Source organism: Ctenopharyngodon idella, chromosome 5 (assembly GCF_019924925.1).
Source record: "Ctenopharyngodon idella isolate HZGC_01 chromosome 5, HZGC01, whole genome shotgun sequence".
In the NCBI taxonomy this organism is placed as follows: domain Eukaryota; kingdom Metazoa; phylum Chordata; class Actinopteri; order Cypriniformes; family Xenocyprididae; genus Ctenopharyngodon; species Ctenopharyngodon idella.
Genome location: NC_067224.1, coordinates 37,536,367 through 37,560,099, shown reverse-complemented (window position 1 = coordinate 37,560,099; position 23,733 = coordinate 37,536,367). Strand labels below are relative to the sequence as shown.

Sequence of the window (23,733 nt, the reverse complement as noted above, 5' to 3'; positions counted from 1 at the left end):
TACTATTAACTATTAATACATACTATATTAACAAAAATAGTATAAAACAATACTAAAATAACACTGCTCAACAGTGAATGGATTTCAATAACAGTCAAAAAACGTGAATAATCAATTGGTGTCAATTCGTCAAAACCATAAAAAAAAGGAGTACATAAAAATAACATCCTAACAGTTACCTCTCCGGATATTTTCCACAATGTACAATGTACAAAGCATACACCAGATTGCCAAAGCTTGGAGGGGGTCTATCATTCATAATTCTGGAAACAAGCAGTCAAAACTTTTCCCTCCATCTGTATGATAATCTCATTCCAAAACTGAGTCTTTTGCGTCATTCTTGTGTCATTCCCAGTCTTCTCACATCCACACTGCTTCCGTTCGGCCCATTATTCCTCTAATAGCCCACGCTAAGAGGCCCCCGGTGTAGATATTGGGCTTGGACAATATGCGCTTACACGCTGACAGGTGTCCTGGGACACGTCTAAGTTTGGGATGCTGCCCTTTAATAGGTGATGAGAAGGGTCACATTGTGAAAAGAAATGACAAAGAAAGTTGTAATTGCCCAACGTGTGTCATCAGACATCTGTCAACACTAGCTGTGATCTAATGGTGCTGACCAACCTAGATGAGTTTCATTGTCTTTAAGCACGCACATGGGATAAAGCTGAACAATGTTACTCAAAAAGAAATTCAGATCAGGGAAAGTAGATAGAAGAAATGCATAGTATTTACTACTTAAAGGGTTAGTTCACCCAACAATGAAAATTCTGTCATCAATTTCTCCCCTCAAACCCATTAAACTTTTTGTTCATCTTCAGAACACAAATGAAGATATCTTTAAAGAAATCTCAGAGATTGAAAGTCTATTCACCCAAAGATCTGATGCTTCAAAAAGAGATTGTAAAAGAAATCCAAACTGAGGAGTTGAATCCAAGACACGATCACTTAATATAATGAACATATTTAAAGGGTTAGTTCACCCAAAAATGAAAATTCTGTCATTAATTACTCACCCTCATGTCGTTCCACACCCGTAAGACCTTCGTTCATCTTCGGACCACAAATTAAGATATTTTTGATAAAATCCGATGGCGCAGTGAGGCCTGCATTGTCAGCAAGATAATTAACACTTTCAGATGCCCAGAAAGCTACTAAAGACATATTTAAAACAGTTCATGTGACTACAGTGGTTCAACCTTAATATTATGAAGCGACGAGAATACTTTTTGTGCACCAAAAAAACAAAATAACAACTTTATTCAACAATATCTAGTGATGGGCGAATTCAAAACACTGCTTCATGAAGCTTCGAAGCTTTTACGAATCTTTTGTTTCGAATCAGTGGTTCGGAGTGTGTATCAAACTGCCAAAGTCACGTGAACCATTGAAATTTCGAAACACTTATGACGTAACGAAGCCTCGTTTACTAAAATCACGTGACTTTGGCAGTTGATACATGCTCCGAACCACTGATTCGAAACAAAAGATTCGTAAAGCTTCGAAGCTTCATGAAGCAGTGTTTTGAAATCGCCCACTGAACCACTGTAGTTTTAAATATATCTTTAGTACCTTTCTGGGCAATTGAAAGTGTTAATTATCTTCCTGTTAATGCAGGCCTCACTGAGCCATTGGATTTTATCAAAAATATCTTAAATTGTGTTCCGAAGATGAACGAAGGTCTTACGGGTGTGGAACGACATGGGGGTGAGTAATTAATGACAGAAATTTCATTTTTGGGTAGACTAAACCTAACCCTGTTTATTTACAAGCAAAGAATCACACGTACCATGCAGGGAGACATGCAAAGGTTCTTCAGAAGTAGTTATCATCAACTGTGTTTTAGGTAGGACAAACTAAATGAGAACCCAAAATAATGTGTTGTCCTACATAGAGGTTAATGGGTGTGTTTACTCACTTGCTGAGGGGGTGTCGGAGTGAACCGGTGGTGTCGAAGGGACAAAATTAGGGAAAAAGAAGGAGCGAAGTGAGTGGTCGGAGTGGAGAGGAGAGCGCTGTGTCGGCAAGTTTTCACAGCTCCCAGCCACACTGCTGTGTATCTTCAGGTTCAGCGGCTTGTTCTTTTTTTTTGTTCTACAAAGAAAGTCAGAGGAAAAACAAATGAGCCCAAAATAAGACAAGAGCACATTGTTTACAATGTTTCATCTGGTTTCCAAACAAGCACTTGCACGTCAAGCTCCAAGACAGATTTAGCTTCAAAACTCTACATAAGTAAACCTACATGCACACACGTGCACGCATACGCAAACTCATGTATGCACAATTAATCAAAAAAAAAAACTGATTAAAACTACAACTTGAGTGGCTTGATTAGGGTTGGTTGAGCATTGTAACCAGTCACAGATCAGTCAGTTGAGAATGAATAGAGAATTTAGAGAAATTACACTTTAGGCCCTTCAGTAATGACAACTGATCCTAATGAACAAGGTTTTATGCAGTACTTCTTTTCACAAAGTACCATTGGTAATTTTAATTTATTTTGGATTTGTGACAAACTATATTGCTTCGTTATAATCAACAAGGATTAGTCATCTCAACTTGCATTGACCGCTTTAGTGATTATAATGCAATCAAAACATTTCACAAAACAAGCATTGGCATTATAATGTACATTATATTAATATAAGCATTTTAAAGGTAAATTTAACCCAAATTATGATTTTCATCGTAATCCTGCAGCCCTGAACTCATGCTTTCCTTTCATGCTACAGTTTTTGTAGTTGTTTTGAGTACTTCTCACATATCAGTAAGACACACACACAATCTCACACTGTTAAATGATGTTGCTTGTAGCGCCTGTGAGAAACCGTTTATTTGCTAAAGAATAAACAGACCACAGGTTATCATCAGGGCTCAGTCAGCAATTAAAAAAACACATTATACCCAGGGCTTAATTTGTGCCGGAACAAGCTGGATCCAGCACCTTATTTGGGGGATCCCCCATCTCATACACCACTAAAATATATTTATTAGGTGTGTACTGGTACATGTATTCATCCCGAACAGTCACGGTTCGGCGCATACAGTCAGACAACGAATACAGTTGGTCACAGGCGAGCCACACTCCAACCCCAAGGGGGCGCACACGGTAATGCAACGCTAACCGCCACAACAGGAAAAAGCGCAGAAGAAGAAGAACAGATGATCTATGCATAGATATGTTTACGTGTAATCTCTCAACCAGTGTTTCAACCGCGTAAAGACCAATAAAACAGCTTGAGAATAATATCTCACGTAGCATTACATTTACCTCAGGCAAGTCATTTAGTGTCCACAGCATGTTAGTTCACTAGAGAAATGAACTCTAGAGGAAAGTATTTTACTAAATATATGTACTATATTAGCTCATATATTCATTAAATTTACTTTACCTGTTAGTAATGTCTTGTCATGAAAACAAATTATGACAGTAACTGTGTAAATGATCATATTTCAAAAATTAATAGAGTAGAAAAATAATTGAAATTTACATGTTTTTTTATTTTATTTTATTTTATTTGAGTGTTGATTATCATATCTAAAAATAATTAGCAACTGAATGTAATAGTTTGGGCTCTGTTGTTAATTGTAACCTTTAATATTATAGTAATGTGCAAGAAAGGGATCCCTGTATATAGCTTACAGCATTAGCTGAGATAGATCTTTAAGAAAATGTTAATTATAATTGAATTTATTTAAAGAGAGAGGCACAATTTTTCAATAAACCATTGTTTAATAAAAAAAGAAGCAATTTTATGTTTAGTTTTCTCCCCCCTGCTGTACCGAACCCACATCGAACCGTGACTTCAATACAGAGGTACGTACTGAACAGTCATGTTTGTGTACACCCCCTATAATATTTATTCATGCAAGTTGCTATGGATATTTTCACATTTCATTCCTCTTTAAATCTTTGCATGCAGAGCCGTGTTGTGCCCAATTCTGATCCCCTCCAGATTATTGAAAATTGGGGACAACACTGGCTTTTTCAAGTTCTAGCTGAGCATGTTATCATGTTTATTAGGTATTATGCATTATATCTTGAGGAAACTTGTTGTGATGGAGCCCATTGCTTTGGAGAGAGTTATTTGTGTTGTTGGACATCGTTTTATTAAATGCTGTGAGGCATTTGGGTGCTTAAACGGCCGCTATCCCCATACACCAGCAGCCTCCGTAAATACCTGCAAGCGCCCGCGGCCAAAACGACTATGACTAGAGTTTAAACTTCTGAATGTCAAGGGCTATGTTGGTCAGACCTTTTGTTGGGCTTGTCGGCGCATAACGCCATGGTCTTTTACATGCACAAATGTTCACAACACATCATCAGTATGTGAATAAACTGTTTCCATCACTTTAATGCTCATTTGAACTAATGCAAAACTCAAGATAATCTGCATGTAGTGCATTAAATTTCAATGTTAATTCTCAGAGTATATTCGCATGTCTGTCAGGATTTCTTATGCGCATTTTCAAAATGCACATCAAAATAGTTGGATGGAAACCTGACTGAGGTTGCGCATATGTTCCGTTATATTTCCCTACCCCACTTACTTGCCGGATCCGTCACCCTCCCCCCTTGTTCCGGGATCTCAGAATTTACTAATTAAGCACTGATTATGCCATTCAAATCCAATTAGATCCATTTATTTTCTGTGTGTATGGCGCATGTTTGCACGGACAGATGTCTTACTGTTCAAAGAATGCCTTTGAAATTGTCATCATGTCACCTTTCTTTTAAATTCATAAGGTTCATCGTTTTAATAATCAACATAATAATCTAATAATGAAATAGACTTCTATGGAATCCACTATGAAATTTGTTTCACATATTTGTTCCACAGTTTATTCCACAGACACTGTAGGCAAAATGCACAAATAATTATAAGCAAGATTTAAAGGGATAGTTCAACCAAAAATGATAATTCTGTCATCATTTACTCACCCTCAAGGTTTTCCAAACCTTTATGAATTTCTTTCTTCTGCTGAACACAAATGAAGATATTTTGAAGAATATGGGTAACAAAACAGTTGATGGTCCCCATTGACTTCCATAGTATGAGAAAAAAAATGGAAGCTATGGAAGTCAATGGGGACCATCAACTGTTTGGGAAAACTTGAGGGTGAGTAAATGAATTTTAATTTTTGGGTGAACTATCCCTTTAACACATAACATATTAAATTAAAAAGTTTATCTCTCCTGCTGTAACTAAAGATACAACATTATGAATATATCATATTGATATAATAAATGAACATGAATGTTTTTAGCATAATTCAATCTCTTTCTTTTTTTCCCTCTCTCAAATCATATTCTGGGCCAGATTGGACTTCTCAGCCAGCCGAATTTATGTTTGACAACCCAATATTAAAGTCTAACTGGACAGCAAAACATTTTTTACCATATAAGAAAGAGCTTAAGTTGACATCAAAAGAAAAGTGTGGGCATCAAAATATCCCTGATTGGTTCTTTTCAATGGTCAGATCACTCACTGAACCCACTTCTGAATGTAATCAATGAACATATTAAATTTGATTTTTACCCTGTTTAAATGTGTTGTCCTTTTGGTAAAAGCATTGAAGTTTATAAAGCTTTGAACTAGGAGGCAGAGACAGACATGTAAACTAATAGCAAATTAAAATGCAAACACTTCCAGCATGATGCAAATCATTAACAAGAAGATTCTTCTTAATAAAAATATTTTTTTTTAATCCAAAAAAGGAATTAATGTTCACCAATGGTTAGATATTTTGGTGCATTGTGAGAGTGTTTGTGTATCTACTGCCGATGACAACAATGTGCAAGACTCTGAGAGCACAATGCATTAGTGTGTGGATATGACAAATACTGACAGTGTGTGTGAGAGAAGATTTTTATTGTGCAGGGATAAGCAAAAAGGCGAGGTGTGTGAAAAAAGGGAGACAGAGAACAGGAAACAAACAGACAAATAAAGATGGATCAACAGGGTGACAGGTAGAACAACTGACTGGCAGCAAACTACTGATGACAGATTTTCATTCTTTCTTTTATACGTTTTGCTTTTTCATTTTTTCTTTTTTTTTTGCCATCTTGCTTTCTTTATTTTGTTGTCTTAAGCTTTAAGACTAGGTGTAAAGTGCCAAATAGTCTGACATTTTATCAAACTATTACACAGTCTGAGGTCTGACATGGATGTTAAAAGTAAAACAAAACAAAAATTGATAGGGCTGTCAACTGATTGATAAAAATTTAATCACATATGTGACATTGGCTAAGAAAGGCCCCCAGAATGAAGATAATTCAAACATAACCAAAACATTGAATAGACTTTAAAAATAGTGTAAAATATATTAATATATAATTTCCATATCACTGAATATAAGTCTATCACTTATAGGCTTTATGCGTGCGCTTGAACGCTGATTAGGCTCTGTACTATGATTATGTATAGGCAATTAAAGGCTCATTATTATGATTTACACGTCTTATTAACATACACGTGCGATTAGTCGACTAATCGCTTAAATGAATGACTACTAGTCAACTAGAAAAATCTTTAGTCAAGGGCAGCCCTACATTTTTGAAATATAATAGCATATATATATATATATATATAATGGGTGTAACGGTACATGTATTCGTCTCGAACTGTACAGTACGGACGTCATGGTTCGGTTCATGCAGAGAGACGATAAATACAGTCAGTCACAGGCGATCCACACTCCAATTCAGAAGGGGGTGCACGGTAATGCAATGCTTTGCTAACAGCCACAACAGGAAAAAGCAAAGAAGAAGAAGAACAGATGATCTACGCATAGATATCTTTACGTGTAATCTCTCAACCAGTGTTTCAACCATGGAAAGAAATCAATAAAACAGCTTGAGAATAATATCTCACATAGCATTACATTTACCTCAGGCAAGTCGTTTAGTGTCCACAGCATGTTAGTTCACTAGAGAAATGAACTCTATTTCACTAAATATATGCACTATATTAGCTTATACAATATATTCATTATACTTACTTTACCTGTTAGTAATGTCTAAATTATTTAATGTTTAAATAAATTTGTCATGAAAACAAGTTATGACAGTAACTGTGTAAATGATCAAATGAATTGGAGTAATAATTTTAATAATTAGAAGTTAATGCAAAACCTGCCTTATGTGCAATTTACATGTTTTTTTGTATTTGAGTGTTGATTATTATATCTAAAAATAAATAGCAACTGAACAGATTGTTCTCTGTTGTTATTTGTAACCTTTTTATATATATATATATATATATATATATATATATATATATATATATATATATAAAATGTAAATTATAGCAATAATAATGTGAAATGAAATAATGTATATTAATAACATATTAAATTAATATATACTGTATAGTTTAATATATAAACAAAATTTCCAAAGAGGGAAAATAATGCAACTCCATTGCCTTACTGGCTTCGTCAATGAAAGCAGCCCCAGTGAGCGTGTTGTTTTTGTAGGGCTGTCAAAGGTTTTTGGAAATGATCTGTTTGTTTTGTGTGTGTGTGTGTGTGTGTGTGGCAATGCTGTCACTGATGACAATGATATGTAAGTGTCCAAGCACGCAAGGCATTCGTGTGTGGATATGACACATACTGACAGCAGATGTTCTTGAAGGTGTGTGTGAGTGTGCGTGTGTGTGTTTGTGTGTGTGTGAGGCGGTACTGAAGGTTTTGGAACATGACGCAAGGGACAGGGAGAGACCTTGACATGCTGTTACTCCTAACCTCAGAAACTATATTTAAAAAAAAAAAGTAACTTGAGGCCATTTCTACAAAATGAAAACCAATTAGCTTTAGAAATCATGCACATGTGATACACATGTGATATGATTACCATATCAGGTAAGGAGACAAACTAAATGTATAACAGTGAACACAACTGAACAATGTGAATGAAAGTTCAATACTTAAAAATAGGGGTTTGCTCAAATCACTAACTGTAATTATGAGCAATAATAATAGTTCTGCCTGCCTTCAAAAGCACCACAAATAATCGAAATAACTGGTATTTTAGCAGAAACAGTTATGGTAAATTTAAATAAGGATCTCAGCCAATAAAACACCAACATATGATTACACATACAATTTCACAAGCACACATATCCTATTTCAAAAGCCCCGCTAATGATGATCAATAAAGAGAGATCACAGTCTGCCATTAGTGATACAGAATTGTCCATTTACGTACCGGCCAATGAAATCCATCCATCCATCCATCTTTCTTTCCATCTATCTTTCTTTCCATCCATCCATCTATCTTTCCATCCATCTCTTTCTTTCTTTCTTTCTTTCTTTCTTTCTTTCTTTCTTTCTTTCTTTCTTTCTTCCATCCATCCATCCATCCATCCATCTTCAATACCTTCAAATAAGGCTTTGTCAAGCCAACATTTAAATTTTATCTTGACAAACTTTGCTTTTCTCCACTATAAAAAATTATTTTTCAAAGTTGTAAATAAAGATTACTGGAGCACATTTTACAAGAAAATACTATTTCAGTCATACTATTACAATTTCATGTTAAATCTAATTCTTTGTAATGTTTGTGAAATTTACTTTTTGATACCAAATTTTTTTCAGTATAGTAAAAGGGTTAGTTTACCCAAATATGAAAATTCTTGTCATTAATTACTCGTCGTTCCAAACCTGTAAGACTTTCGTTTATCTTCAGAACACAAATGAAGATCTTTTAGATGAAATCTGAAAGCTTTCTGTCCCTCCATAGACAGCTACACAACTGACATTTTGACATTTCAAAAAGTTCGTAAAAGAGATCGTAAAACAAATCCATATGAATGAGCGGTTTAGTCCAAATTTTATGAAGAGACTCGATCACTTTATCCACCTTATTCCTGACTAGCCTACTGCGTTTCGAATTATGGGTTGCACTTCCGGTTTGGGGAACTTCCATTTAAAAAGACTGAAACGAATCGTTTCAAATCATAAGGTTGCCCTACAAATAAAGCTTATCCGTCAGTTTGACTGAATGAGCTGTCAATTTTTCTTTCATGTTTTATTTTCAGACATCATGAGAATAACGTTACACTTGGTATTTTAACGTAACATGTTATAACAAGAATATCTATGGAAAGCAGCGACTGAAAAGAGCTCTTGCCATAGATATTCATAAAGAGATCGTAAAACTAATCCATGAATTGAGCGGTTTAGTCCAAATTTTCTGAAGAGACTTAATCGCTCGATTCATGGATTAGTTTTACGATCTCTTTATGAATTTGTTGAAGCATCAAAGTGGTAGTTGCATAGCTGTCTATGGAGGGACAGAAAGCTCTCAGATTTCATCAAAAAGATCTTCATTTGTGTTCTGAAGATGAACAAAAGTCTTATGGGTTTGAAGCGACATGAGGGTGAGCAATTAATGACAGAATTTTCATTTTGGGGTGAACTAACCCTTTAAAAATTACAGTTATATGAATTCCTTTCAAATTTGAATTGCAATTCCGTATTCTATTTGCTACCTCAATTAAATGTAATAATTGGATTGGAATTCAAAAGGCATTCTCAATTAAGTTCTGAATGGTGCACAACCCTGCCCTATGACACAATATCTGGCCATAAACACCACATTATTGAAACAAACTGCAGCTGGCCACTTTATATCTGTCAAATGGCGTCTTCCTGCCTAAGTGGGCTGTTCTTATCTGGACTAAGCAGTAATGAGCAGCAGACTCAATGCCGCTAGACTGGTTATGTGAGACTGGAGCGTAATGCCTGCCGTGGACTCTCCCCTCAGTAAGACCAGCGCTAATATGGAGGAACAGGGATAGTTAAGCTTCATTACACATCAGCTACGCTCATTATTTGCAACTCTGCTCTGCAGAACAGAGGAAAAAATGTGCCATAAAGGTGAAGGAGAGGAGCAGTAGGGCAATATAATTTATCTACTTAAGGTTTTATATTCAAGATAAGAGCACAAGACTCACAACATACACTGTAAATAAGAAATAAAACAAAGTTTGTACTTATATTCGCATGTTGTGTGAGATTTAAAAAGAGTGAAATTAAAAAGAAAAATGTACCATGGTAACCATAGTTTAAGATAAAATGCCAATTAGCAGCTAATAAACATCATATTATTATGTCTCACACTTACTGTTTTTTTTTTTAAACACCTAAACGCAACAAGTAACAGTATGACATTTTTTAAGAGGAAGAAAAGCTAATAACTCTGTTATGACTTTTTCTTCTTTTCTTATAAAGCTAATAAGGACAGCGAAGAAAGAAAAAAGTGATATTATATAAAGGGGAATTTCATAACAAACTAATAAATGAGTGCATGTCTCTTTAAATGAGCAACATTTCATACTGTGATGGAAGTAATAATTCAGATCTCGGTCAGACTGCACTGCATACATATCACTGAGATGAAAGGCAGATAGGAAGTGGGATCTGATTCATTGATATAGCTGGTCTCCAGATACTCGTTCAGGGTCTCCTGGCAGGTTTGTGTCCGACAGCTCGACTCCCGTCAGTAGGGCACGGCTGTGATAAATCAATGATACGCAGGGATGCAACTGAGGCCCGGGCCCTCTTAAACACTCATTTAAATTCGCAATCATGACTCCAATCTGGGCGGGAGGGAGAAGAGAGCGGCTCATTACGAAGGCCAGACTGGTGAAAAGAAAACTGGCCACACTGGTGCTTATATGCCTTTAACCTGACCGCTCATTAATAGGACGGAGAAAGAAAAAGACTGGCATTAACATGGATGAGGACTGCTTAATGGCCCGATCCCTCAAACACACAGTGCTTAAACACATGTGCAGGGAACACATATAATACATAGAAAATGCAAAATGCAAGAGAGAAAGACAGATTTTCTGTAAGAAAAAAACCGTGGCTAGGTGAAACTCATGACGAGAACATGCTCAGGCCTTCTTTCACTCAAAATTGAAAAGGAAAAAAAAAATTACACGGACTCTTTTTACATTTCCAGGTTTCTCAGAAGCGGAAGTCATCATAGTTGGGTAAACTTCTACTGGTGAACTGAAACTACAACAAATATACTATTTGCATTCCCATTTGCTCAGATAAGAAAAGAAACAATCCATGATATTGTTTCCATTACTTCCCAAAGGAGTAAAAAAAATTAAGAGATTGATTATGTTGGTCAGAAGAGAGAAAGATGTAAAATTTGCTTTCACTCCTTCAGTCACTATATTAGAAACTCTCACACAGAAAATTGACTAGTTAATTTTTAAACTAGTATTTGCTGTTCTGTATTCAATGTGCTAATGCCACAAATCTGTGTTGTTGTTGTTGTTGTTTTTCTTTCAATTTCAGAGTGTTTAATAAGATTCACCCAAAGACCTACACTGATTCTGATTCTGAAAGACAGAGAGAGACAGAGAGAGAAAGAGTTCGACCAGATCGGAGTTCAGGTGCAGGTGCGTTAGGGTTGTGATGGATGGGACTCTATTAGCCATGTGGATTTATGAGCTGTTCGTGCACATTTTGAAGAGAGAGACCATTAAAAGTGCTTTTAAGACTGCACAGCACTGCTGTCAGCTAGTAAACTCAATGTTTATATATTTGAAGCCTGACAAAATAATCTATAAACATAAAAATAATTTAAAAATGTAAAAAAAAAAATGAAAATGTTCAACTATCAACAACTAGAAAGTGTCCAAATACCATTTGTTTACCACTACATGGACATAATGACCAGAAATGAGGTAAAACTCAGGTTTATTTGTAGATATGGCACGAACATAATGCATAAACAGGTAAGTGTTTATACTTCAGATTGTTAGCAGGTGAGATAGACTAGTGTTGTTAACTTTGAGTCTTTGTCTTATGGCACTTTTCCACTGTGTGGAACGACTCGGCTTGGTTCGGTTCGACTCGGCTCGGCTCGGCTCACTTTACTCTACAGTTTGCTTTTCCACTGCAGTTTAGTACCGCTTCAAAGTGTGTGGGATTATAGACTGATATAGTTGCGCCGCCTTTACTGCCTTGGATCCGCTGCTCGGCTACTAACGAGTCTGCACCTCGTCTACTGACCACAATACAGCCATTTCTTTTTTCAAGTTGTGTGCGACAGTCATTTAAAGCAAGTCATTTTAAAAAAAAGTCGCGTGAACAAATAATACTGCTGTGGCTTTAATGACTACTGGTGTCTCGTGTTTCAAATCCAATGATGCTGGTAGTGACGATTCTCTCTGACCAATCAGTGACCTGCAGTGTTTACACGTCACATTTAGTATCGGTACGGCACGCTTGGAACCTCAACCGAGGTGGTACTATTTAAGCGAGCCGTACTGTTGCGTACCGAGCCGTCCCATGCAGTGGAAAAGCACCAAAAAATGAGCCGTACCGAACCGTACCATGCAGTGAAAAAGTGCCATTACAGAACCAGTGGAGCAGACACACACGAGGGAACAATGCTGAGACGAGGGATGACTGGAGATCGACTTTGATGAGGTAATAGCAGTAGCTAAAGAGGTAGTAAGGAACATAAAGCAGGTAAAGCAAGGTACAGTAAGTAGTCTGTAGCTTCAGATAAGATCAGACAATGGGTGCGTCTCAATCAGCTCCCTAGTTCAAAACATTTGTGTTAAGGAGGTCGGCCATTTTAAGGGCTGTCTTAACTGCAAAATCCTACCAAAATTACTACCAGGGCCCCACTGAATTCCGAAGTATTTTTTTTTCTCCATACTATGGAAGTCGATGGTGCCCATCAACTGATTGGTTACCCCTATTCTTCAAAATATCTTCTTTTGTGTTCAGCAGAAGAAAGAAATTCATACAGGTTTGGAACAACTTGAGGGTGAGTAAATGATGACAAAATTTTCATTTTTGGATGAACTATCCCTTTAAAGGATTAGTTCACTTCTGAATGAAAATTTCCTGATAATTTACTCTCCCCCATGTCATCCAAGATGTTCATGTCTTTCTTTCATCAGTCGAAAAGAAATTAAGGTTTTTGAGGAAAACATTCCAGGATTTTTCTCCATATAGTGGACTTCAGTGGGGTACAACGGATTGAAGGTCCAAATTGCATTTTCAATGCAGCTTCAAAGGGCTCTACACGATCCCAGACAAGGAATAAGGGTCTTATCTAGCGAAACGATCGTTCATTTTCTAAAAAAAAAACAAATTTATATACATTTCAACCACAAATGCTCGTCTATGCACTGCTCTGCGATCCACCACGCATTACGTAATCACGTTAGAAAGGTCACACGTGACATAGGCGGAAGTACCGATTCAGTGTCTACATAGTGAATGTGCAAAGACTAAGCCAAACACCCTTTACAAAAAAAGGTAAAACAACAATGTCGGACAATTTTGAAGTTGGAGAAGAAAATGAAATGGAGTTTTTCCACCCTACCGCAGTACTTGGGTCTACGTCAGACGAGCATTTGTGGTTAAAAAGTATATAATTTTGTTTTAAAGAAAATGAATGATCGTTTCGTATGGATAAGACCCTTATTCCTCATCTGGGATCGTGTAGAGCCCTTTGAATTGCATTGAAACTGCAATATGGACCTTCCACCAGGTGAACCCCAGTGAAGTCCACTATATGGAGAAAAATCCTGGATTGTTTTCCTCAAAAACCGTCATTTCTTTTCGAATGAAGAAAGAAAGACATGAACATGACATGGAGGTGAGTAAATTATCAGGAAATTTTAATTCTTAAGTGAAATAATCCTTTAAGTGTTAAAATACCTGTAAAGAGAGTTCTGTACAATTCTTCACCAACCTCTAAAAACAATTTTTCACAATTACAATTTAAAAATGACCAGGCAATCCAAAACCACAGTACAGTAAGTCCTTTAGCAACTTCAATCCTCCACCGGCCAAGAACAAACATTTGCTGTTAGGTCAAAATGTTGATGAAAGTACAATGTTAGGTAAAAGAAATCCATTTCCCCAAACCAGAAATTTAGAAATATTTCATTACAAATTTAATGTAATCGCTTTTCATTGTGTAAAGGTGATTCTGTCTGTGTGTATTCTTTATTAAATGACTCGTCTGCATAATAATACAGCACTTTGGATTTTTAAATATAACCCTAAACTGTTCATTAATTTGGCAAAGTCTTTATACAAAAATCAGCAATGATGGCATTAAAAATGGGCTTATTTTACTGCTTGCAAAATTTTGGCTTTCGGTTTATACAATGGTAATACAAATCTAATATTTATATACATCTACACAAATTGTGTATTGGCATTCCGTTGCATCATAATTTGCTTGATTCTCTCATTTTTGTATGACTTCTGTGGGCCCAAAGCAACATGATCCTATTTCCATATCCTTTAGATTGAAGCCCTGACACCGCAATAGCCCTGAACTAAACACGATGATCAAACACAGGTCTGCTCCTCGTCTTATTTCAAAAGTTTTCAGCAATAAAAAACACTCTCATTAAAAGTGAGAGATGTGGATGGAGACAGAGCAAAGGGGAGGTAACAGACCTAATCAATCCAAACACGGCGGCTCACACTGAAGCAGATGCAAATTTCTCAATTTCAAGTAATCCACGGTGGAATTACTTGAAGAAAAGGCTTCACAGCGTGATTCATGCGCCTCCTCCTCCGTATTCCACCCTGTTCCCTGTCCCCTCTCCCGTATTTACTCCATTTCTCCATCAGAGTCTCCCGAGCTCATCAGAATAAATAAAGAAGTGCTTAACATTTGCCGTTAGCCGTTCCCACGCATATACACACTCTCATTAAGCTGTACAAACACACCTTAACTTTCATAAAGGTGTTTATACATACAGTATAATCTTTTAGAAAACTTTATAAAATTAAGCTTTCTCACATGCATGTATAAAGTTACATGCGCTGTCTAGCGTTCACTCATTTTGAATAGGATTAGTAAATGTCATCTGCGTGACAAAATTCTACAGTTCTACTCTTAAAGAGGCCATATTATGCTCTTTTACAATGTCTTTATTTTGTTTTTGGAGTCTACTAGAATGGGTTTTCATGCTTGAATGTCCAAAAAACACTTTATTTTTCACATATTTTGCATTATTGCAGCACCTCTCTTCCCAGTCTGTCAGTAACGCTCTGGGTGCGTTTCCCGAAAGCATCATTAGTCAACTATGGTCGTAAGTCCCATTGAACTCTATTGGTAACCACGGAACTTGTGACCATAGTTCACTTTGGGAAACGCATCCCCATTAAGTTCCTGTCTCTGTGAAGCCCCTCCTTTCGAAAAGAGCAATGTGCTCTGATTGGTCGGCTGGACCAGTGTGTTGTGATTGGTCAACGGCTTTGAGCGCATTTCAGAAATGCCACGCCCCTTACCTTAACACACTACTAACGCTACCCAACCAGGCCTCACCCCGTTTTTGTGTGTGACTTGGGTGGGAATTATTTAACATTCCACTGTACCACCCATGGTACAAATTCCATTCAAAAAGAGACCTTAGGAATGCTAATTAAATGAGCGATATTGTGACGTTTTTCATTTTTGAGTGAACTATCACTCAATGCTTGCCTCATTTTTGCCAGATAAATACTGCTCTGACCGTAAAAAATAATTTATAGAAAGGTACTAAAGTTATATTTAAAACAGATCATGTGACTATAGTGGTTAAACCTTAACCCTCTGGGGTCTAAGGCTGATTTGGGGTCCTGGAGTAGTTTTGACATGCCCTGATATTTGTGCTTTTTTCAGTTGCTTATAAATATATTATGACAAAAGTCTCATTACACTGTATTCAGCAGAAACTAGGCTACAATAATATGTGAGCAAGAAGTATGTACATGTTTGTATTTTTGAGAGAATTACGTATATGCATGGTTTTTGAAAAAAAAAAAAAAAAAAACAAGTCACTGAAATAAGGCTTCAAAACACATACAAATATTATATATTTAGTATGTGTTTTGAACCACTGATTCGAAACAAAAGATTCATAAAGCTTCAAAGCTTCATGAAGCAGTGTTTTGAAATCACCTATCACTAGATATTGTTGAATAAAGTTGTTATTTTGTTTTCTTGGCGCACAAAAAGTATTCTCGTCGCTTTATAATATTAAGGTTGAACCACTGTACTCACATGAACTGTTTTAAATAAGTTTTTAGTACCGTTCTGGGCATTGAAAAAGGAAATGATCTTGCTGGCAATGGAGGCCTCACTGAGCCATCGGATTTTATCAAGAATAATTATCTTAATTTGTGTTCCTTACGGGTGTGGAACAACATGAGAGTGAGTAATTAATGACAGAATTTTCATTTTTGGGTGAACTAACCCTTTAAGGTATACAATTTTATCAGTTCATCCATTCCCTGGGAATCAAACCTATAAATAATAACTCTTAAAAAATTCTTCAATGCAGTTTGACAGTATAACTTTTTTAAATCATAAGTAACATGCAACTTGGGAAATTACAGTTTTAGAGTAGCTAGCTGTCTTCCGGCTCATCAAGTAGTTGACTAGCACAGAGGCCTGAGAGACATTGGCCTTTATGCAGATGCATGTTGACGCTCATTAGCATAGCAAATAAGCTTTGCTAATTATCTCTACAGCTGAGAGCAGCACTCAGCTTGAAAAGGGCAGAGAGAGAGAGGTGGCCCGGGTACATAAGCAAAATTAATAGCCATCCACTCGATGCTAAAAAAAAGTTTAAGAGGTGACAGGAGTGTTTTTTCAAATGGAGAATGTGACGACTGCTGAGCATTGCAAAGATGAGCGTTGAGAATCAAGTGAATTACCCCAGGAATATATATATATACACATTTTACATATAGGAATAAATAATATTTTTAAATATATGGGAATAAATAATATTTGTTTTAATATATAACAAAAATATGATGTATACAAAATACATTTAGAGACATATACACTATCATACAAAAGTTTGAGGTCAGTAAGATTTTCTTATGCTCATAAAGACTGAATTTATTTGACCAAAAAATACAGTAAAAATATTTAATATTGTGAAATATTATTACAATTTCAAATAACTGTTTTTAATTTTATTATATTTTAAAATGTAATTTATTCCTGTGATGCAAAGCTGAATTTTCAGCATCATTACTCCAGTCTTCATTGTCACATGATCCTTTAGAAATCATTCTAATATGCTGATTTGATGCTCAAGAAAAAATTCTTATTATTATCAAAGAATTGTGCAGTCGTGCGGTGGAACACTGTGGAAACTGTGATACTTTTTTTTTTCAGGAACCTTTGATGAATAAAAAGTTAACAAAGAACAGAATCAATTTAAAATATACATTTTGGGGGTAACACTTCACAATAAGGTTGTAATGTAAACAGAGTTTTTTTTTTCAGAATTAATGAACAATACTTCTACAGCATTTATTAATCTTAGTAATTTTAACTTCAACATTTACTCATACATTATTAAAATCAAAAGTTGTATTTGTTAACATTAGTTAATGCACTGTGAACTAACATGAACAAAGAACGACTTTATTTTTATTAACTAATATTAACAAAGATTAATAAACACTGTAACAAATGTATTGCTCGTTGTTAGTTAATACATTAACTAATGTTAACATATGAGACCTTATTGTAAAGTTTTACCATTTTTGGATATATGTATGTATGCATGCATTCATATGCATGAATATATGCACATGTATGTAAAAGAATTGCAGAGATTAAACAATTTTTTTACTGTCGAATACTAGTTGGCCGATATATCTGTCTACGACAAATACAGCCATAGAATATGTATAATACATATAAATGTACACATATAAAACATCATTGAAATCATATTAAACCGATTACAATAGCAAATGAATCTAAAAAATCCTATCAGTTACAATCCAATCACAAAGGCGGAATCAGATGACATGCAAATCAAACAACACTAATTTCATCATCTCCTGCTTCTCTGTTGCAGCCGTTTTTCACCTTCAAACCTGCCAGATATAATAAAACAGCTGTCAAGCATTCCACGCTTCAAACGCCTTTCAAAAACATCTCCTCACACACACACACGATACAATACAGGAGCCGGCAGGTATAGAAAGAATGCTGCACAGTGCAAATGACACCATGAATGATGACCAGAGAGAAAATAACACTCATGTTAGCTCTTTATGAGATGACTAAAGGATAGATGCATTCTCACAGTCTCCATAATACAGATTCTTCTCATATAACCAGAGGGAATGCTGTGCTAGATACACATTTGAATGTTAAGAGAATTCCTCTGTCCGGTCTCATTAAAAATCCCTCATTAGGAATTCTGGAGTGCGTGTGAGCGTGAGTGTCTCAGTGTGTGAGGGTCATAGGTTAATGTAAGCTGTCAAAAGGTCTGTAATTATGAGGAAGAAACATGGTGAGCTCAGGTTTATGGCCACTTCTGTCTCTCGTAGGTTTGTCACTGTACCATGCTACCAATACCAGTAAAATTCTGCAGTTCAGAGCAAAAACTGTTGAATTAAAGGGTAAGTTCACCCAAAAATTAAAATTTTGTCATTAATTACTCACCCTCATGTCGTTCCACACCCGTAAGACCTTCGTTCATCTTCGGCCGTTATTTTTGTTTTGTTTTTGTGCACAAAAAGTATTCTCATCACTTCATAAAATTTAGGTTGAACCAATGTATTCATGTCGACTGTTTTAACAATGTCTTTAGTACCTTTCTGGAACTTGAAAGTGTTGATTATATTGCTATCTATGGACGAGTCATATACCTCTCGGATTTCATCAAAAATATCTTAATTTGCGTACCAAAGATGACCGAAGGTCTTACGGTTGTGGAATAACATGAGGGTGAGTAATTAATGACAGAATTTTCATTTTTGGGTCTAACTAACCCTTTAAGTACAATTTTTTTTTTTTCTTGTCCGTTGGTTATCACTGTCAATCATCACAGTTTCCGATTCAATCGCGCATTTAATTACGGTTGTCCATCCAGAAACTTTGCAGTGTACTTAGCAGCATGAAAAACTAAACTTGTATTCTGATTGTGAATGGGTAGTAAACAGAAAGCAAGAGATGAGCCCTCACTTTATCAATCACTAAGGCTGTCAATCTCTAAAGCGCAAGCTCGCTAAATTCTGCACTCTTGCGAAAACTCCCGTGAATCTTTTATTTACATTGTGTTTATGCTTTGTTGGTTATAACGAAAGGATTCTTGAGCGTGGTTCGCATTGAACAAAACAAAACCTTTTGCGTTTTCAGCAGTTAAGCCGATCTATTGTGTTCACGTGCTCAACAGATATGATTGTGATTGGAGACAATGCTCAAGACTTTGTAAATACATGCTGTAAATAGAAACCTTTGATGCGCTCAAACAAACATGAACTAGAGTGTTTGAAAGCAGCTCCTTTCAGCGGGTAATGAAAATACCCAGTTCTCTGTACTACTGGTACTGCAGAAATGCTGGTGCCATCAACTTTTTTCTAGTACTTTTTTTTTTCTTGTACCGGTACATTTAACAACACTAGTCATGAGACGACAAACATTTTTCCATGTCAAAAAGAGCCCATTTCTGAAGAGAAACACAATTTGAGACTCCAAACAACCTGTCTGTGAGCTCCCAAATATAAAAGTTCTTCAATAAAAGGTTAGTAGATGATTTTTGAGTTTTATCTTGGGGTTTTTAATTAACACAGAGAAGATTTGGAGTCATGATCTTGCGGTATTAGTCGTGAGACCTTTCGAGACCACATAAACGAAACATGGCCATGGTCTGGATCTCATTAGGTGGTGCTTGGGTCTCAAGTTATGTCTATTTCCACTGTACTAAAGGTGATAATTATGTCAACTACTATAGTCAACCATGACTTTTCAGGACCTCACACAGGGTGAAGATGTTTCTACAGCTTTTGATGTCTTTGGTGTGTATGGAGCACGTGCACTAACCGCTGAGCCACAGCTCTGACATTTGAATATGATTCTTAAAGTCAACATCGATTGCCATTCACAACCCATTTTACTTCCATAATGTAACATATTCATGAGTGAAAGCGAATGTTCAACAAGAAAAAGAGTGGGACTTAATTTTATCCAAGTAAAATTGAAATGTAGACATTACATTAGTGAATTTGCTAATACAATGGCAAATAGATATTTGGTTATTGGTTAACATTTATAGGACATTTATAAATAATAAAATCAGTGGAATTGAAGAATTATTCTCAAAAACCATTCATTCACAAGACCAGCAACATGCTTTAAGAAAGTACATTTTGATTTAATGAACTTCAATTCTCCCAATAACAGTCACGTCTTCAATAAGTTCTTAATTGACAGTTCAGGTTTTCTCCAATTTATCATTAAACTGTCAGTATTGGACTATGACAGTGCTTCACCAAGATGCATTCATAATTAATCTGCATACATGCTGCACATAAGCTAAGCATCTTTCATTCGTTATGATCCTATCAAATCAACAGAAAATCCAAATCCATTGTGACTGAAATGGGGAGTCAGTGTAAAACTTGTTAATATACTACCTGTCCTGACAGTAACTGTTTCCTCTTTCTATGGTTCAGCTAAGCAGCTGTTCTAATGAGATATCTGTAGCACCACACGTCATTTATTGAGGTAGGAATTGAAAACACAGCATTTCTCAATCAGCTTAAGCAAATATGTAAATCCGGCCATAAAAAAAATTGTGGTTAGAATGTCCTGCAACTGGTGATGAAACAAACCCAAACCATTATGAGGCACTAAGGCTTTATACAGAAAGTACACCTCGACAATAGCAGTGAAACAATGTGGGTTTGACAGACAAGCTCATTAGCTGTTTCAAGAAAATAAATAATGAAAACCTCCATAAATGACTAATATTCTGGAAAAACTGTGGAAAGTTTTTTGGAGAGTCTTTAGGCCCATTCACACCAAAGACAATTAATATAATGATAAAAAATATAAAAATATAAAAGAATAGCAGAGTCTATACCACCATTATAACGATAATGCACAGAGAAACAACATCATTGGAATCACTTTCAGAATTATTTTTCCATCTGATGAGTGATAAAAACATTGACAGCCAATCATTGACAGCCATCGTGCTTTAAAGAGCTTGAGCATTTAAAGTGGCAGACAACAAAACTGCAGCACACGCTTAGAATAAACAGAACGATATTGTCCGCTGGTCACTAAGTTATCATTATAGTTATCTTTACAGCTATCGTTCTTGGTGTGAACGGGCATTTTAGCTATGTTCAGACGTCAAAAGTAATTTTCCATCCACTATTTCCACATAAACAGCCAACATCTACATCATTACTGTGGCAACCAATGTACATGTACCAGATACTGGCCTTGTCTTATTGATGCTTATGATGCTTTTTAAACAATATTTCACTAACCAAAACATCACAAGTTTATGCATTAGACCAAGAATGCTGGAGAAACTAAATCAAGGAGATGGTCACACCGTTGACATGAATGCGAAGCTAAAATGAAGTAGATCTGGATTCACAAATAAGGACGGCTGGAGGGTGAGTAAATTATGGGATACTTTTCATTTTTGGGTGAGCTAACCCTTTAAGAGCTCTGATTTACAACCAAATTCCAGTGATGGTCATAAATATACATCCAACAACAGGCTGTAAAAATGAGACATGCTTGGCCTTTTTGGTATGTCATGCATGTTCACGCCTAAATTTACTGCTTCATAAGACAAAGGTTAATTATACAATACGATGACCTCCTTATACAAATATATCAGTGCCTGTTCACAAACTGTCCTCTGCATGAATCAGTAAAGTCTCAAATGAACAATACAAGTCCCAAATCAGGTCTAGTGGAGGTATCGGAATAGCTTTGTCCTGATTGGATTTCCCTATTTGCTGGCATTCTCAGCATCCAGGCCCTTATTAAAGGGACATGGAAAGGGTCTGGATCACATCAGAGCAGGGGGACTGGTAGTCACTGATCTAATGCCATTTAATCCAGTTTACTGATCTATGCTAGGAAGTAATGTGTCTCTATTCTTCTGTTTCTTTCTTTCTCTCAAGACAACACAAGGCACATGAGCATCATGAAACCTCATAAGCTACGTTCTAAAGTGGTCACTCATGCACGGCACACAAAAACTGCATGAGTCTAGAGACTATTGCTTTCAGATTATTCTAAAATAGTTTGACATTAACATGTTCCTGAACTAATTACATGATACTCTAATAAGTAAAACAAAATATACAAATGCTGTTTGAATCAGGGTTATTTTAGTATCATTGATATAATATTAAATTTTTTATTAATATTTTGAATGTTTTTATTTTTATATTTTCTGTTTTCATTTTCATTTTTGTTCAAATTTTAGTAATTTTGTTGTGTTTCTTTCATTTTTATTAGTTTTTTTAAAATATATGTATATAGTTCTTTAATTGTATTTTTTTTTTTTTAAGTTTAGTTAGTTTAGTACTTCAAGTTAAAATAAAAGAAAATATTGATGTCTAGGTGACTAGGTGAAATAAATAAATTAAGTTTAATTTTTTAATTTTTTATTTTAAGTAACAATAATTCTATGGTATTAGTTTTAATTTTAGTTTTAGTTATTCCTGGTTTGAATTACACAGAACTACTGTTTTATTAGTGTTTCATTAATAGTTTCTAATATTAAAGAAATACAAGTACAGGTGCTGGTCATATAATTAGAATATCGTGAAAAAGTTCATTTTTTTATTGTAAATTATTTTAAAAAATGAAACTTTCATATATTCTAGATTCCCTACATGTAAAGTAAAACATTTCAAAAGTTTTTTTTTGTAAATTTGTTGATTAGAGCGTACAGCTAATGAAAGTCCAAAATCCAGTATCTCAAAATATTAGAAAATTTACATTTGAGTTTCATTAAATGACCATCCCTACAGTATAAAATCCGGGTATCTTTTGTTTTTTGAAACCACACTAATGGGGAAGACTGCTGACTTGGCAATGGTCCAGGAGACAATCATTGACACCCTCCACAAAGAGAGTAAGTCACAGAAGGTCATTACTGAATGGGGTGGCTGTTTACAGAGTGAAATATCAAAGCATATTAAATGCAAAGTTGACTGGAAGGAAGAAATTGGGTAGGCAAAGGTGCACAAGCAACAGGGATGACCGCAAGCTTGACAATACTGTCAAGTAAAGCCGATTCAAACACTTGGGAGAGCTTCACAATGAGTAGAATGAAGCCGGAGTCAGCACATCAAGAGTCACCACACTCAGACATCTTCAGGAAAAGGACTACCAAGCCACTTCTGAACCAGAGACAATGTCAGAAGCATCTTACCTGGGCTAAGGAGAAAAAGAACTGGACAGTGAACAGTGGTCGAAAGTCCTCTTTTCAGATAAAAGTAAATTTTGCATTTCATGTTGAAATCATGGTCCCAGAGTCTGAAGGAAGACTGGAGAGGCACAGAATCCAAACTGCTTGAAGTCTAGTGTGAAGTTTCTGAAGTCAATAATGATTTGGGGGGGGCGTGACGTCTGCTGGTGTTGGTCCATTGTGTTTTATCAAGTGCAAAGTCAATGCAGCCATCTTCCAGGAGATTTTGGAGCACTTTATGCTTCCATCTGCTGACAAGCTTTATGGAGATGCTGATTTCCTTTTCCAGCAGGACTTTAGCACCTGCCCACAGTAAATTTTTTTATTTTTTATTTTAAGTAACAATAATTTTATGGTATTAGTTTTAATTTTAGTTTTAGTTATTCCTGGTTTGAATTACACAGAACTACTGTTTTATTAGTGTTTCATTAATAGTTTCTAATATTAAAGAAATACAAGTATACTTTAGGGTCGACAA

General features: G+C 35.7%; 1 protein-coding gene across 3 annotated transcripts in view; it reads right to left on the bottom strand.

The window, feature by feature from the left end:
• ksr2 (kinase suppressor of ras 2) overlaps positions 1-23,733 on the bottom strand; it is a 111,160-nt gene that overhangs the window by 54,751 nt on the left and 32,676 nt on the right. For all 3 annotated transcript variants that reach the window (XM_051895117.1, XM_051895116.1, XM_051895118.1), the window contains exon 6: positions 1,919-2,094. In XM_051895117.1, the coding sequence (XP_051751077.1) occupies positions 1,919-2,094 (176 nt within the window). The remainder of the gene's footprint in view (positions 1-1,918; positions 2,095-23,733) is intronic.